The sequence below is a fragment of the Microcaecilia unicolor genome, chromosome 5, assembly GCF_901765095.1.
Source record: "Microcaecilia unicolor chromosome 5, aMicUni1.1, whole genome shotgun sequence".
Classification (NCBI taxonomy): Eukaryota; Metazoa; Chordata; class Amphibia; order Gymnophiona; family Siphonopidae; genus Microcaecilia; species Microcaecilia unicolor.
Window position 1 is genome coordinate 49305902 of NC_044035.1, and position 17483 is coordinate 49323384.

Genomic DNA, 17483 nt, shown 5'->3' on the forward strand with positions numbered 1-17483 from the left:
TCACAGTGGTGCTTAATAAAGGAGGAGTGGCCTAGTGGTTAGGGTGGTGGACTTTGGTCCTGGGGAACTGAGGAACTGAGTTCGATTCCCGGCACAGGCAGCTCCTTGTGACTCTGGGCAAGTCACTTAACCCTCCATTGTCCATTGCCCACCGCATTGAGCCTGCCATGAGTGGGAAAGCGCGGGGTACAAATGTAACAAAAATAAAAAATATTACCACTCGAATATCATCTGTGACCACTACAGCACTATCTTGGCAGTGCCAAGGCAGAGTCAGTAGTTACCCAAGTACTTCTGATATTCAGCAGCAGAAACCAGATAACTATCTGGTTAACTTAGGAGAGAAGCAAACACAGAAGCAACCACTCTGCATAAACAACACAAGCAACCAAACCAAAGCAGAGATAGTCCAAAGGAAGGAGTAGGAGTCTCAAAATCAGCTCCAAATGGCTACCTTGTACCTGAATATTCAATACCTGCCCCTGAATAAAGGCTGCAACTGAATAGCCGGGTTTAAATTACAGCTGTTGGCATTTAAAGACACAGTGACCATTGCCAGCTGAATATTGTCTCTTCATCCCCTTCCCCCTCCCAACAACATCAATACATGTAGGCCTAATTCTTCATTAAAGTCAGAGGACAAATATAAACAAAAGGTCTTTGCATGACCAAAGATAACAGCACTTCCCCTTTTCTCAGGGTCAACAGCACAGAACTGGAAACACAATGCTTTCTACTCTGTTTAAAAAAAGGCTATTTTATTTTCAGGAAAAAAAAAGATTAATAAGGGTAAGCACAAATTTTTAGCAATTGTATAATGAGCTGCGTGGGAGATACCATTAGCAGTGAACAGTTTGACAGGGAAACGTTTTAAAGGTTTCTCTGCATCATGCAGAATATTTCTACAGAAGATTTTGATAACCATGGTAACATGACAGATTTCATTCTCAAGAGGAGAATGTTTTTTTAACGGAGATATTTAATTGACCTGAATTTTAAATAAATCAGGGGATAGCCTAAGAAGGGGTCTTGAAGCTGAGGGGCTAATATTTCCACAGTCTGAGCCACATAAGTAAATATTATTATCACTGAAATTATCTATTTGAATTCTGTGTACAAAAACAGAAATATGTTAAGAGATTTCCCAACATTCTTTTCATGTTTAAAATGGAAAAGAGACACAACGGCTGAAATCCTACAATGTGTGAAATGGAAACTGTATGGCAACAGGTACAACCTAGGGAATTGTGTGGCAAATATTTTTAAATTCTGTATAAAAAATTATAAACTTTTTGCTAAATTAATTATAATTGTTTATACAATATATTAAACAGAATACTCTAAATCCATTCTAGGTACAATTGGTGCAAGGTGTGGGAATGCTGCTTCTATCAGCATTGCTACACAATTGAGGGGTGCACTCCAGATTCGCCTAGCAGACTTGATGTAATTCTGGGTTTACTCCATGGCAAATAAAGACTTCTGGTTCTGATGTTCCAATTGTATTTCATAACAAAAGCAAAATTACAATTTCCTGTATACTATAAGTTTATCAATAGAAATCAAACAAAATAAAACATGGAAAAAAAATAAGATGATCCCTTTTTTATTACATTTCTTGATTAGCTTTCGAAAGCTAATCAAGAAATGTATTAAGTTATGTCCAATAAAAAAGGGATCATCTTATTTTCTTTTCCATGTTTTATTTTGTTTGATTTCTATTGATAACCTTAAGAGTGGACTAACACGGCTACCACACTCCTCTACTGTATACTATAGAATATATTCATATCAGTAAATGACCGCAGAGAACAGCAAGGTCCATCTAGTCTGTGGCTAGAGTTATACTTGCAGCTTTGAGCAAGTTACCCCCTCTCTGCCTTTGCTTAGGGTTGTACCTGCTATTCTGTGCAGATCACACCTCTCTATGTATTTTTTGAGGTGTGAAAGTCATTTAAGTTATGTTTTGATTCCTTCTCTTGCTATATAGAGACCCTCTCTGTTTATCATATGCTTTTTGAATTTCATCACTGTTTTTGTTCCCACTATCTCCAGTCTAGGCTGCTGCTTTTAATTACCTCCTTGCAGTTTCATTTCAGGTACTCTAGTTTTATAGCTTTCCCCATCTTTGAAAAAACTGTTCATTAATACAGTTCATATATTTAAATTAGGGCTGCACATTTAGTGCGTTTTTAACATATGATTTAATGCATTAAAATTTTAACTTGCGTTAATAATTGTAACACATTAATTCCATTCATCCTCTCCTCCTCCTGGCAGCCCTTTGAACTTGTACAATGCTAAAGGGGAGCCTCCTGGTGTTCTATAGCATCTGAAACAAAAAAAACCTAGTGTCTGCTGAAACAAGCACAAGAGTGCATGCTTCTAAACTGGATCTGGAAGTAAAAATAAATACAGGCGCGTATGCTTCTAATGAAACAATCTATTACATTTCTTTGACGGGGTTAACAAACATGTGGATAAAGGTGAGCCAGTTGATATTGTGTATCTGGATTTTCAAAAGGGGTTAACAAAGTACCTCATGAAAGACTCCAGAGGAAATTGGAGAATCATGGGATAGTGTCCTATTGTGGATTAAAAACTGGATAAAAAAATAGAAATCAGAGAGTAGGGTTAACTGGTCAGTATTCTCAATGGAGAAGGGTAGACAGTGGGGTTCCTCCAGGGGTCTGTGCTGGAACCGCTGCTTTTTAAATGCTATTTATAAATTATCTAGAGATCGGAATAAATAGTGAGGTAATTAAATTTCCTGATGACACAATGTTATTCAAAGTTGTTAATTGCCCAAAGGAGAGACTGAGTCGACTCTGGAGTTACTCAGTGTCCTGAGGCTTGGCACAACTGGGAAGCTAGGGTCCACTGTGCAGATCTCATGTTAAGATGTGCCATGGGTGTGACATGGACAGTGAAGGCCATGTGGCAGAACAATCTCAACATCTTCTGAACTGTGACCTGCTGGCTCCAACGCCTGAATAGTTCTCTGCATAGTCTCCTGAGCACCGTTCTTCGATGTGCTCTTTACCAGCCAATCATCCTGTCTCCATACATATCTCACCTGTTCCTCTTCCTGTCTCGCACCTATCCACCCCCATCCTGTTAGACTGTCACTGGAATGCTTTGATGTTTCACTTATATATACTCTCATCTACCAACATTTGCTTATTTCTGATCTGACAAAATTACTAGGACTACGGAGCACGAAATGTAGCTACTACGTAGTAAATGTAAAACAAAGTGGGGAAAATATTTCTTCACTCTACGAGTATTTAAACTCTGGAATTTGTTGCCAGAGAATGAGGTAAAAGCAGTTAGCTTAGAAGGGTTTAAAAAAAAGGCCTGGATAACTTCCTAAAAGAAAAGTCCATAAGCCATTATTAAAATGGACTTGGGAAAATTAAACTGCTTATTCCTAGGTACTTGTGGCCTGGACTGGCCACTGATAGAAACAGAATACTGGGCTTGATGGACCTTTAGCCTTTCCCAGTATGGCAATGCTTATGTACTCCTCCAACATTAAGCTTGGAGACATTAATCACCTGCAGTGTATTATGGTTTTTTGGAATTGTTATAAATAGAAATAAAACAAGACAAAGAAAAGAAAATAAGATGATACCTTTTTTATTGGATTTAATACATTTTTTATGAGCTTTCAAAGGTAACCCTTCTTCTTCAGATCAGAAATTCAGAAATGAGCAAATGATGAAATATATCAGAATATAATCTGTGAAACATAAAAGCATTCCAAAGACAGTCTAATGGGGAAGGTAGGGGTAGGTGGGGAGCAAGGGTGAGAAACAGAGAGAAATGGATGGGTGATCAGAGGGCAACAAAGCAGTATAATTTTATGGTTATAATGTAATAGGAAACCCAGATTTTTGTTAAATCCTATCTGGTGAGTGCCAAAATATTTCATCATTTTAACTTCAAAGGTTTTACGTTCCTGGATGGTTTTGAAATTTCCTTTTAGTAAGCAGTTAGCTTAGTGTGTTTTAAAAAAAGGTTTGGATAACTTTCTAAACGAATAAGCCATTATTAAGATGGACTTGAGGAAAATCCACTGCTGTAACCTGGATTGGCCACTGTTGGAAACAGGATGCAGGGCTTGATGGACCTTCAGTCAGTCCCAGTATGGCAACATTTATGTTCTTCTGTTCTTAGAAGGGGTACCTTTGAAAGTTCATCAAAAAATGTATTTAGTCCAATAAAAAAAGATATTTTATATTATTTTTCTTGTTTTATTTCTATTTATTACCTTTAAAGGTGGACTAACATGGCTACCCTACCACTCTACCTGGAATTGTTAGAAACCATGAAGGCCAGTCTCTTTACATGTCACATTTTTCATCAAATATTGAAATATTTTTCAAAATACCTGATATTCCTAAAGCTTTTATTTTTATGCTTTTGACATTAATGTTGCTTGTCCTCTTAAATTTTGTTAGGGACACTAACGTTCTACATTTACAAAATGTACTAAGCCGTGCTAGTTGCTGCTGCGTGGCAATGCCGACACAGCCCAGTCGGCGCTAGAGCAACTTAGTAAACAGGAAGGTTAGCTTGTAAAGTGAACTTTATCTCAAAATATTTATAGTTTCACAGATACTGAAGGAAAAACATAGGCAAAACATCCTACCATCTGAAGAAGGAGGAGTGGTCCCAAGTGGTGTGGTTGGTGTTGTTGGAACTGGACTGACTGGCACTGTAACCAACCCCATTTCAGGGTGACTCTAGGAATAAAGAGGAAATTTCATAGAACCAGAGCCAGGTCTGTAAGAAAGTACTGATTCAAACTTGAGGAGATGAATTCTATAAGGAGGTGTCTATTTGGAGCCTATTCTACAAAAGAAAGCAGATGCCTACTTTTTGTTATAGAATACTATCATAAGCAGGTATATACACAGAACTGCTGTAAATGCTTACACCTATACTCTGTAAAAAACAAAACAAAAAAAAAAACAATTATTCTATAACAATGCATTTAAGTGTACACCCCATCCAGACTCCATCCATGTGAACACCTATCTGCAAGGTACATACTATCAAAGATATGTGCATAATTACAGAACTACTGTAGCAGGATTACGGTAATCTATATGTATGTGTTCATATATGAATGTAAATGACTAGAAAATTGGCATTTATGTGTATACATTCTGCCTCACTTTACAGAATTACGTCTATAGTTATGTATTACCTCTGCTACTCTTCAATACTATCTCCTACTACTACAGACATGTAGACATACAATGATGTTAGTCTACAAGAATAAAACTTTAATAAAGGTCAAGCAAAGGTAAAACTTGAGACCAACCTGTGCTAATACTGTAATGAAGTTCCTATTTAAGTGCACTGCTTCATAAAGTGCCAGCAAGATTGCCTCATTCGTCCTACAAAAGGACAAAAAAAAGATGTCAGACAATAGGCAAGTACCTTCAAAATCATGTGTTTTCCATCAACAAGCTGGACTGAGTCAGGCACACAAGTAGGTGATGTCATCTGATGGCATCAGAACAAAAACTGCTCTCTCAGAATTCAGAACATAGTGAAAAGTTCTGAGTATGCAGCAATCTCTTCAGGCCCCTTAGTTTTGTTTTTTGGGTTTTTTTTTAATGCTCTGCTGAACAGATGTAAAACAAAGATTCCCCGTAAACCGAACAGTTGTTTATTGGTAAATATTTTTTATTAATGACAAAATGTTACAATACAAGAACATGGAACATAGAAAACCCCATAACGTTGCTAACACATTTATGAAAACAAGATATAATTTTTAACAAGAATAGGCCTGGCTAGTCCAGGTCCAAAGTTTAAGAAACCCTCAGTTCCATTCAAAAGACTATAACCAGTGCAATTGATATCTCCCCCCCCCCCCCATCAACCCCTCCAACTCCTAATCCACCCCACCCCTTCCCTCCCCTCCTCCTTAACCCAACCATACTACACAAAAAACAACAGCCCATCTCATTCGTAGGAAGTCCCACGTATTTTCTAATCAGAGCTTCCAACATAGGTGCCCCCCATAACAACAGATTATAACCATACAATGTGGCTAACACCAACTAAGGACTGCCTTCCAATCTAACACAGGAGAATAATTATCATCTTCCTAATACATTACAGTGAAACTTGATTCAGAAGAAGACTACGTATCCTCGGAGACAGCGCCATAATATATGGCTCCCAAATGAACCAGAATTTTTTCTTTCGTTTCGGGGTCTGCCCTGCATCTCTTACTTCCATAAGTAATAGATTATGAAATGCATTCTTTCAAGCACAAAAGCTGGGAGCTGCATCTTGAGTCCAACACTGCAAGATGCATTTCTTCCCTACTACAGCTGCTTTATAAACAAATAGATGCTCTTTCTGTACGAGTGTAGCATCTTGTCCCACCCAACTTAATATAATTGTCTTTGGTGTGGCTACAATTGGTTTGTGCCATAAACGCTGCCAATATTGAATTAACTGCGACCAAAATCTGTGAATAGCTGGACAAAACCAGAGAGCATGAGCCAGCATAGCAGCGGGATCCCCACATTTAGTACACTCCTTAGTATCTCTGCACCCCGCATAGTGTGCCTGTCTGGGAGATATATAGGCTCTCATAATTATCCTAAACTGACATTCCCTATAATTAGCACTATGTACATACTTCGGGATCTGTTGAATGAGGTGTAGAAATTCCCTCCCCCCAAGGAATGGAACATTTAGAATCTAAATACCACTTATGTGCCAACACTGTAAAGTCTTTATGAGGAATAATTTGCATTAAAGCCTTATGAAGATTGGCTACAGAAATGCCAGCCTGATTCATTGGCCGAAAAAATTCCTCTAATAGTCTGTAAACCCCTTGGGAGCAACTTGATAGAATAGATTTGACGTGGAGGGGCATAATCGAAAGGGACGCCCAAGTTTTCCTGGGGACGTCCTCGCAGGACGGCTCCAGCAAGGAGCAGGGAAACCCGTATTATTGAAACAAGATGAGCGTCCACCTTTTGTTTCGATAATACGATCGGGGATGCCCAAACCAGCAAATTTAGGTTGACCTTAGAGATGGTCGTCCCCAGCAGAGATAGTCGTCCCCAGGACTTGGTCGTTTCTGATTTTCAGCGATAATGGAAAGCGAGGACGCCCATCTCAGAAACGACCAAATCCAAGCCATTTGGTCGTGGGAGGAGCCAGCATTCGTAGTGCACTGGTCCCCCTGACATGCCAGGACACCAACCGGGCACCCTAGGGAGCTCTGCAGTGGACTTCACAAATTGCTCCCAGGTACATAGCTTCCTTACCTTCAGCCAGATGCACTAACTGAACAGAAAAAGCCCTTCCCTTACTGATCCCTTAGTGATTCGGAAAGGAACGGGCATGCAAATGAGCTGCTCGCTGTTAGCTCATTTGCACACGATTTCCTTCCTAAGGAGGGGAAGCTAGTGCAAAGCAGCCAAGCATTATGCATGGCTGCTCTACGCATGCCAAAGACGGCTTCATACATGCAGACAAGCTGCGTGTATAATAGCCGTCTACAACCTTAAATAAATTGCCACCTACAACCTTAGAAAAACACAAGTCCAGATGAAAACGTCCAAATGCTTGTCAGGGACGTCTTTTTTTTTTTTTTTTTTTTTTTTTTTAAGAGTTTGGGTGAAGGACGTCCTTCGCTATGCCTCCGTCCCTGCGATGGCAGTTAAGGACACCCAAAATGTAGATGTTTCTGTGAGAAGGACGTCCATGCCTTTGCTATGCCTCTGAAGTCCCCTTTATTTATTTGGATTTTGGATCACAAGTAGCAGCAGTGGGATTTGAACCGGCCACCTCTGGATTGCAAGACCAGTGCTCTAACCACTAGGCCACTCCTCCACTCCACTCCCTTGAAATTTGGCCGTCCCTGTGTGTGTGGGGGGGGGGGGGGGGGCGGTTCAGGATGTCCAAAATGTTTGAAAGAAGGACATCCATGCCTTCGCTATGCCTCTGCTGACACACACATACCTCCCCCCCTCCCAGGGACCTGCATACTGCTGCGATGGACCTGAGTATGACATTTCAAGCTGGCAAAAAAAGTTTTTAAAGTTGTTTTCTTCAGGGTGGTAGGGGGTTAGTGACCACTGGGGGAGTCAGGGAAGGTCATCCCCGATTCCCTCCGGTGGTCATCTGGTCAGTTCGGGCACCTTTTTGAGGCTTGGTCGTAAGAAAAAATGGACCAAGTCGCCCAAGTGTTCCTCAGGGACGCCCTTCCTTTTTCCATTCTCTCTCAAGGACGCCTACCTGTTAGGCATGCTCCAGTCCCGCCTTTGCTACACCTCTGACACGCTCCCAGGAACTTTGGTCGTCCCCGCGATGGGAAGCAGTTGTGGACCCCCAAAATCAGCTTTCGATTATGCCGATTTGGGCAACCCTGAGAGGACGCCTATCTCCCGATGTGTCGAAAGATGGGCGCCCTTCTATTTCGAAAATATGCCTGATAGTGTGTCACCTGTGAGTATGCAAATAAATTTAATGGATGTGGTACCAAATGCCCCCTTATAATTTCAAACGCCTGAAAGTGCCATCCTCCTTCAATACATCTGCTACATAAAATATTACTTGTAGTGCCCACTTATGAAATATTCCATTCTCCCGCCCTGGTTCAAAATCCAAATTCCCCACCAGTGGAAGGAAATCCATACAGTGAGGATTTTGATGCAATGCTGTTAATAAGAAGTTCCAAACAATACACCTAATTCCTCCTTTGTTAAATTTACTTATCCGTTAACCCCACTAATATTATGTTTACTACAAATTGCATATTCTTTTTACGACTTGTAATTCTTCTTATTGTTACTATGTAAGCCGCATTGAGCCTGCAGTGTGTGGGAAAGCTCGGGGTACAAATGTAATAAATAAATAATGCATTGGCTGCAAAAGAACATGTTTCTTCAACTCGGATGACAATCTCAATTGCGGAACTTGCACCAAATAATGCGGGTGTTCTAGTAAAAATAATTATTTATCAAGTAACCAATTCGTATAGTGTTCCGTACCTAGCACCCAATCTGCTAAATGTCTCAACAAACATGCCAAGTTATATATTCGTAAGTTGGGCAGTCCTAATCCTCCATCCCTCCAGTGACCAAACAGTCTTTCGAAAGGGCATTTAGATTTTTTACCGCCCCAGCAATAATAGGTTAACATTCGTTGAAGTCTCCGAAGATCTTTCTGTTGAAGGCAGAGAGGCAGATGTCATAGCAAATACAGCCACCTAGGAAAAATAATCATGCGGTATAAGCTGATTCTTCCGTTTAAGGACAACGGTAAACTATGCCAAACTGTTAGCTGTTTTTGTGTCATGCAGTATCTGATCAATGTTTAGTCTATATAAATTCTTCATGTTGCTAGTTAATAAAATGCCCAAGTATCGAAAATGTTCTGTAGCCCATTTTAACGGGAATGGGCCCTTCCAGCGAGTACGTACTTCTGGAAATGTTGGTAATCTCTCTGACATGTTAAGTCGAAAGCCAGAGAATGAACCATAATCAGAAAAACTTTCTAAAAGTATCGGCAGAGACTGATCAGGTAGAGGCAGATGTGCTAGCAGGTCATCAGCAAATGCCGATATTTTAAACTCATAAGTTCCCAATTTAACTCCACATATATCTGGATTACTTATGATCTCCCTAATCAAGGGATCCAAAATGAGGGCAAATAATAACGGAGATAACGGGCATCCTTGCCGAGTTCCCCTGAGAATAGGAATGGAATCCGAAGTATGTCCATTAGCCATAACTCTTGCGACTGGATTAGTATACAGTGTCCGAATAGCTCGAGCAAAGAAATCTTCAATACCATATGTCTAATACTGCAAACAAGAATTCCCACCTAACCCTATCAAACGCGTCTCAACATCGAAGCTAATTAATTAAAAACGTGGGAGTTAGCATCTTCTGTATTTGCTCCAGCGAGGCTAAGATAGTACGAATATTCTTTACCACTTGTCTCCCACGGATAAAGCCCACCTGAGGTTCAGCTATCACCGACGACAAGACGTGCACTAAGCGACTAGCCAGAATGCCAGCCAAAAGTTTCGCCTCATACCTGATCAGCAATATCGGTCTATAAGATTCTGGGAGAGTTAGATCCCTTCCCGGTTTTGGGAAGACTACTATCTCCGCCATGTTTAAAAAGTGTCGGATAACTGCTGATTCTCTATAAACATGTTTAATAATTGAACCAAAACATGCTGAATGTCTGGAAGCATTATCTTGTAAAACTCAGCTCTATATCCATCGGGCCCTGGGGCCTTATATAGTGCGCTCATCTATTGGAACATTCAATTTTGCTGCTTGAGCCTCCGAAAATCTGGGTAAATCCAAACTGTTCAAATAGATATCAGGGTCCAATTCCTGGCTGGAGTCCACTGTATATAACTGTTGATAATATGTCTTAAAAGTCTGAACAATGTCTCTATCAGAGTGAGTCAGCCGTCCAGAATCAGCCCTAAGGGTCAACACTTTTCTAGGTCCCTGACTATGGAGTACCAGACGTGCCAACATCTTCCCTGTCTTACTCCCAATACTTATGAATCTGATATTGATAATACATAGCCAATTTTTTGGCTCTTTGGTGTATCAACTCATTAAGGGAACTTTGTGCAGCTAAATAGCGATCTCAAGTTTCAGCAGATGATTTTCGGCCATATTGTTGACGACAAGAAGGCACTTGTTTTTCCAGCTGAATTATAGCCGCATCTCTCCGTTTTCTCTTTAAGACACTATAAAAAGGATATCTCCTCTTAGGACTGCCTTAGCTGTTTCCCAATACAAAACAATGTCATCACTATGTTGGTCATTAAACTCTCAAAAGTCATTCCACTTACGCCTAATATAATCCATGAAATCCCTATCTTGATGCAAGCCCAGAGGAAAGGCCCAGCGTCGAAATGGCGTCCCAGTGTGCTCCCCCCTCAATTCAACCCAGATTGGGACATGACCCAATATTGCAGTGGGGTCAATGGTAGCCGAGCAAGTTCTAGAAAAGAGCCTCTCTTGGGTATTATTAGGAAAAGTATGGAAAAAAGGTGTGAGGATGTTATAATGCCGTTATATCGCTCCATGGAGCGACCACACCTTGAGTATTGTGTTCAATTCTGGTCGCCGCATCTCAAGAAAGATATAGTGGAATTGGAAAAGGTGCAACGAAGGGCAACTAAAATGATTTATTTATTTATTGATTGATTGCATTTGTATCCCACATTTTCCCACCTCTGTGCAGGCTCAATGTGGCTTACAATACATCATGGATACTGGAAATAAGAAGAGGATATGATAGCGGGGATGGGACGACTTCCCTGTGAAGAAAGACTAAGGAGGCTAGGGCTTTTCAACTTGGAGAAGAGATGGCTGAGGGGAGACATGATAAAGGTATATAAAATAATGAGTGAAGTGGAACAGGTGGATGTGAAGCGTCTGTTCACGCTTTCCAAAAATACTAGGACTAGGGGGCATGCGATGAAACTACAATGTAGTAAATTTAAAACAAATCGGAGAAAAGTTTTCTTCACCCAATGCATAATTAAACTCTGGAATTCGTTGCCGGAGAACGTGGTGGAGGCGTTTAGCTTGGCAGAGTTTAAAAAGGGGTTAGACGGTTTCCTAAAGAACAAGTCCATAAACCGCTACTAAATGGACTTGGGAAAAATCCATAATTCTAGGAGTAACATGTATAGAATGTTTGTACGTTTGAGAAGCTTGCCAGGTGCCCTTGGCCTGGATTGGCCGCTTTCCTGGACAGGATGCTGGGCTCGATGGACCCTTGGTCTTTTCCCCAGTGTGGCATTACTTATGTACTTATCAAAAGGTAATCTATACGAGATTGGGTTTGATGTGCTCGTGATAAATGCGTGTAATCCCTTTCATTCGGGTGTAATACCCTCCAAACATCCAAGAGTTCTAACGTCTCACACAACAGTGGAATCCCTTTTGTACCATCATAGCTAAGACCCCCTAGGGAGTGTGATTTATCCAAATTCAGATCCACCACTACATTAAAGTCTCCTCCAATAATAATCGGCAGTCCAGCCAGCTTTTGGAGTTTGTGAATAATATTCCCCAAAAATTTTTTATCATAGTTATTGGGAGCATAAATATTACCCAAAACACAAGAAAACCCATCAATCACCAGATGGGCTATAATATAGCGACCCTCTGGATCTGTATCCAATGATACCTTCACAATATGTAGACTTTTATGAAATAATATTACAACGCCAGCTTTCTTCCTTCTAGCTGGAGCTTCAATAAAGCCCCCAACTCACCAGGTTTGTAATTTACAATGTTCCACTGCAGAAAGATGAGTTTCCTGAATCATAGCAATGGCAGCCCCTTTACAATGTAGGCTATGCAAAATTTTTTCCTTTTTATGGGAGATGATATGCCCCCCACATTCCAAGAGTACACTTTCCAATCTCTCATGTGACAGCCCCTATTGTAGGACCTATAAGGCAGATCAATTCCCCATACAATCCAGGTATGTTGTCCCAGCCTCCAACATACCCTGTCCAAACGTCCACCCCCACTGCTATAGCGCTACCTATCCTCCATAACAAAGGAAGTTTCCTATTCCATTCACTCCCTCCTACGCATGGTGCCCTATGTTTCCCTCCCTCAACATACCCCCTCCCCTCCTTTCCCCAACCGAACATCCCACATCCAAACCCCTCTTAGAAGCACTCACGTATGGATCGCCTCCCTCTCCATCCCAGCTATTATTCCCCCCTACTATACATCTCCCTTACCCATACATCATCATATGATATCTCCCCTTATAAGAAGAAGAAAAAAAAAGGACCATGTAACCAAAATAATATATTACTAATGTCACTCATTCCATCGTAATAGATTCCTGTGTAATCCACGCATCCTTTTCCTCCTGTCCTCAAGTTAGCTGCCAAAACATTATGCTTTCACTATCAGCTTGAGGACAATGGGGAGCCGGTTGATATTGTATATCTGGATTTTCAGAAGGCGTTTGACAAAGTGCCGCACGAAAGACTCCTGAAGAAATTGCAGAGTCATGGAATCGGAGGTAGGGTATTATTATGGATTAAGAACTGGTTGAAAGATAGGAAGCAGAGAGTAGGATTGCGTGGCCAGTATTCTCAGTGGAGGAGGGTAGTTAGTGGGGTCCCGCAGGGGTCTGTGCTGGGTCCGTTGCTTTTTAATGTATTTATAAATGACCTAGAGATGGGAATAACTAGTGAGGTAATTAAATTCGCCGATGACACAAAATTATTCAGGGTCGTCAAGTCGCAGGAGGAATGTGAACGATTACAGGAGGACCTTGCGAGACTGGGAGAATGGGCGTGCAAGTGGCAGATGAAGTTCAATATTGACAAGTGCAAAGTGATGCATGTGGGTAAGAGGAACCCGAATTATAGCTACGTCTTGCAAGGTTCCGCGTTAGGAGTTACGGATCAAGAAAGGGATCTGGGTGTCGTCGTCGATGATACGCTGAAACCTTCTGCTCAGTGTGCTGCTGCGGCTAGGAAAGCAAATAGAATGTTGGGTGTTATTAGGAAGGGTATGGAGTCCAGGTGTGCGGATGTTATAATGCCGTTGTATCGCTCCATGGTGCGACCGCACTGGAGTATTGTGTTCAGTACTGGTCTCCGTATCTCAAAAAAGATATAGTAGAATTGGAAAAGGTACAGCGAAGGGCGACGAAAATGATAGTGGGGATGGGACGACTTTCCTATGAAGAGAGGCTGAGAAGGCTAGGGCTTTTCAGCTTGGAGAAGAGACGGCTGAGGGGAGATATGATAGAAGTGTATAAAATAATGAGTGGAATGGATCGGGTGGATGTGAAGCGACTGTTCACGCTATCCAAAAATACTAGGACTAGAGGGCATGAGTTGAAGCTACAGTGTGGTAAATTTAAAACGAATCGGAGAAAATTTTTCTTCACCCAACGTGTAATTAGACTCTGGAATTCATTGCCGGAGAACGTGGTACGGGCGGTTAGCTTGACGGAGTTTAAAAAGGGGTTAGATAGATTCCTAAAGGACAAGTCCATAGACCGCTATTAAATGGACTTGGAAAAATTCCGCATTTTTAGGTATAACTTGTCTGGAATGTTTTTACGTTTGGGGAGCGTGCCAGGTGCCCTTGACCTGGATTGGCCACTGTCGGTGACAGGATGCTGGGCTAGATGGACCTTTGGTCTTTCCCAGTATGGCACTACTTATGTACTTATGTAGGTCAGAGGTCTTAAGTTTAGTAAAGCCAATAGATAGATAGATAGATAGATAGATAGATAGATAGATAGATAGATAGATAGATAGATAGATAGATAGATAGATATAGATATCCTACCAAGACATTTATATCAGGTTACCATGGCCATTATTTCATAACTTCTATATTAATACATTTTTATATTTTTATCTCAACAATATAACCCATAAGACCATTATGCCTAGTCATTAATAAGAAATAGAGGTTTGTATTACCCAAAGGATATAGTTCTCCGACTTAAAAAAAAAATACATTCCCATATTGCGAACAATAGTCAGTAAGACCTTCAATATTGATGCAAATCTTCTGCAACATATTTAAACAGAGTCATCCCATAGAAGCAGGCTTCATCTTTCTAGTCCTCATATTGTAACGCATCAGATACCAGGAAGAAGTAGCTGAGGCAAAGAGAGGAGGGAAACTCCTAGTTTTAAAGTGAAGGCGTCTGATAGAGTAGGCGTGCCCAAAGTGTAGGCACAACAAAAATATGGGAATGTAAAAGCAGAGCTGAAGAGAGAAGCATATGCTAGGAGAAACCCTCTGCCTCCACGTCTGATGTTCCAGGTACATGACAGACTTTAAATAGGTGAGATAGATATCACCACACCTTTTGTAGATATAACCTTTATATAATTTTTCAAAAGGACATTATTTCAATAACAGAATTTTTGTCTTATTTAACAGATACGTTCAGCATCATATTGTGTCACAGATAGCACCCACACTACAACATGTCAAACTTTTTATTATTCATGGATTTTACGTCATAGCCACGTTGGCTATACTATTTAATCGATGTGACTCAGCAACTCACTCTTTGCATCTTTTGCACCACGAACCTTGCCGGTTGGACGGCTATTGTATTTCAGCCTTTTCGCATTATTAAGGGTGAGTCTTTGTATTTTTACCATTATTTTTACTTTGCAGCGCTTTTTTGAGGCTCTTTTCAGCCATCAATGTCTAGTTTTCCCTGAGCAGTTTCACACAGTGCTAATATATAAATGTCCCTCAGACCCTTCAGATGTTTTCCTGCCGTTACTTGTTCCCAACATTGCAACCCAAGCATGTGTAATATTACCTTCACCTTTCATCAAAACAGTCCTGTAATATCACGCTTCTTAGTTCATTCACTCATTCCTCACTGTTTGCCTGGTGCACACCCTGCACAGTTTTTTTTATTTAAAGTTCTTTACTTAGACCTTTCACATTTAAGGACACATTTTATACGAACACACTGTTGACCATAAATTGTAGCGTGCATGTATTTGTTGACACGTCTTTCTGGCACCATTTTTTGCATTTTCTGACGGTGTTATACCAGACCACACACCTCCTATTCTGTGTGACCAGACATTTTTTCACATTCACTCTTCACATTTCCTCACATTGAGATTGTACACATACACTGCCATCAATTGTCAGTTTAATGTAGCATATTATCCACTCCATTACAACATTGCTCTCAAAGCAGTACTGCTCTACATAAACGATACCCAACACTGCAGCTAAGCTTACATTTCCAAAGGTCATTTTCGAGCTTAGTTTTGTTCCAAATATGACCTTACAGTAAAGAATGTGCATCATTATGTCATTCATACCACTCCAAAATATGATTTATTTCACTTATGTTTATTGCTATTTCTGTACATAATTAATAGGGTTTTCTGTACGTCATTACATTTTTATATTTTTATCTAGATTTAACGGACTGGATATTTGCATCTCCTTTGTTAGATGTTTAACCACAACATTAGAGGCACAATTTTCATTTATTTATTTTTCATCTATACACTAGTATGCGTACCAATATATGGTTAATGTAACTTTTTTAATGTATCACTTTTTATGTAATGATTGTATAATGTTTTTTAAATATAAATTTTAGCATTATATCACAAGTGTCATTCAGGCTTATTTTAATAGCTGGGATAATCATTTATTTGATTTATTTAAATAATCATTTATCTATTTGATCATACACTTATTGAAAGTTTTTATATTCCTTTTGACCTTTGTTTTATGTCCATGGTTTAAACAGATTTACCAGACCCCTGAAGCAGGCTTTTGTGCCGAAACATGGCCATGTCGGGTCGTTTTACAGCTTGATTTACAATAAAGACAACTTGATATCCTCCCTGGATTCACCTCACTTTTTTGTTCCATTGCTCACGGTTACGTGAGGCTTGCTCCTCCTTTGTCTTCACCTTGGTTTTCTTGAGTGGCATAAGATTTGCCAATAATGAGGAAAGGTGGTCTTTCATTTTGTAGTTCTTAAAATACCTCATATTTATTGATCTCGTGGCACAATTATGGCCGTCAGAGGCACTGTGGTCTAGTTGTGATTGGCTAGAGTAGTTTTGGTAGATGTTTGTAATTGACTTCTATGTGAAAGGGCATCTTCTGAAGTCCCCAGGAATGGCAAACAACTAGTATTCAAAGAAAGCCACCACTTATCCCTGGAAATGAGCTTTCAAATAGAGAATTGTATTGTATTGTAACATTTATACCCTGCGCTTTCCCACTTGTTAGCAGGCTCAATGTGGCTTACATAATATAACAGGTTTACAAGATAACATAAAATAGATAAAACAGCTAAAGAAGTGGACAATAAAAAGGATAAGGGAGGAAGGTGGCAGAGGTAGGGAGCGGGAAGAGGGTGTAAATTGGGATAATGTGTTGTAATTAAGGAAGAATGTATAATGAAGGTTGGAAGAGGGATGAATTCAAAAAGGATAAATGAGGAAGCATATTTCAAGTTTTGTCAAATAGTCAGATCCAGGTATTGCAGAGGAATTCCTAATTTAGGTCAAGTCATATGTGTAGGCTTGCTTGAAAAGGTGAGTTTTTAAGCAGCTTCCGGAAGGGTAAATGGTTATTGACTATTCGAATCGATCTTGGTAAGGCGTTCCAGAGCTTGCTGCCTATAACGGAGAAATTGGATGCATAATAAGTTTTGTACTTGATTCCTTTACAGTTGGGAAGATGTAAGTTTAGATAAGTTCGAGAAGATCTAGAGCGATTCCTGGTTGGAAGGTCAATCAGATTGTACATGTAAGCTGGGGATTCTTCGCAGATAATCTTATGAATGGCACAGGGACAAAATTTGTCCCCACCCCACCCCCACAGGTTCTGTCTCCATCCCCGCCCCATCCCCGTCGGCTCTGTCTTCATCTGCAATTATGTTTTATATTTAAATCTTTT

At 40.3% G+C, this 17483-nt stretch overlaps 1 protein-coding gene across 3 annotated transcripts in view; it reads right to left on the reverse strand.

The window, feature by feature from the left end:
- The window catches only part of ARMH3 (armadillo like helical domain containing 3), a 269393-nt gene that overhangs the window by 172154 nt on the left and 79756 nt on the right, over positions 1 to 17483 (reverse strand). For all 3 annotated transcript variants that reach the window (XM_030202857.1, XM_030202858.1, XM_030202856.1), the window contains exons 13-14: positions 5333 to 5408; positions 4655 to 4748 (exon numbers count right to left, since the gene is read on the reverse strand). In XM_030202857.1, the coding sequence (XP_030058717.1) occupies positions 4655 to 4748; positions 5333 to 5408 (170 nt within the window). The remainder of the gene's footprint in view (positions 1 to 4654; positions 4749 to 5332; positions 5409 to 17483) is intronic.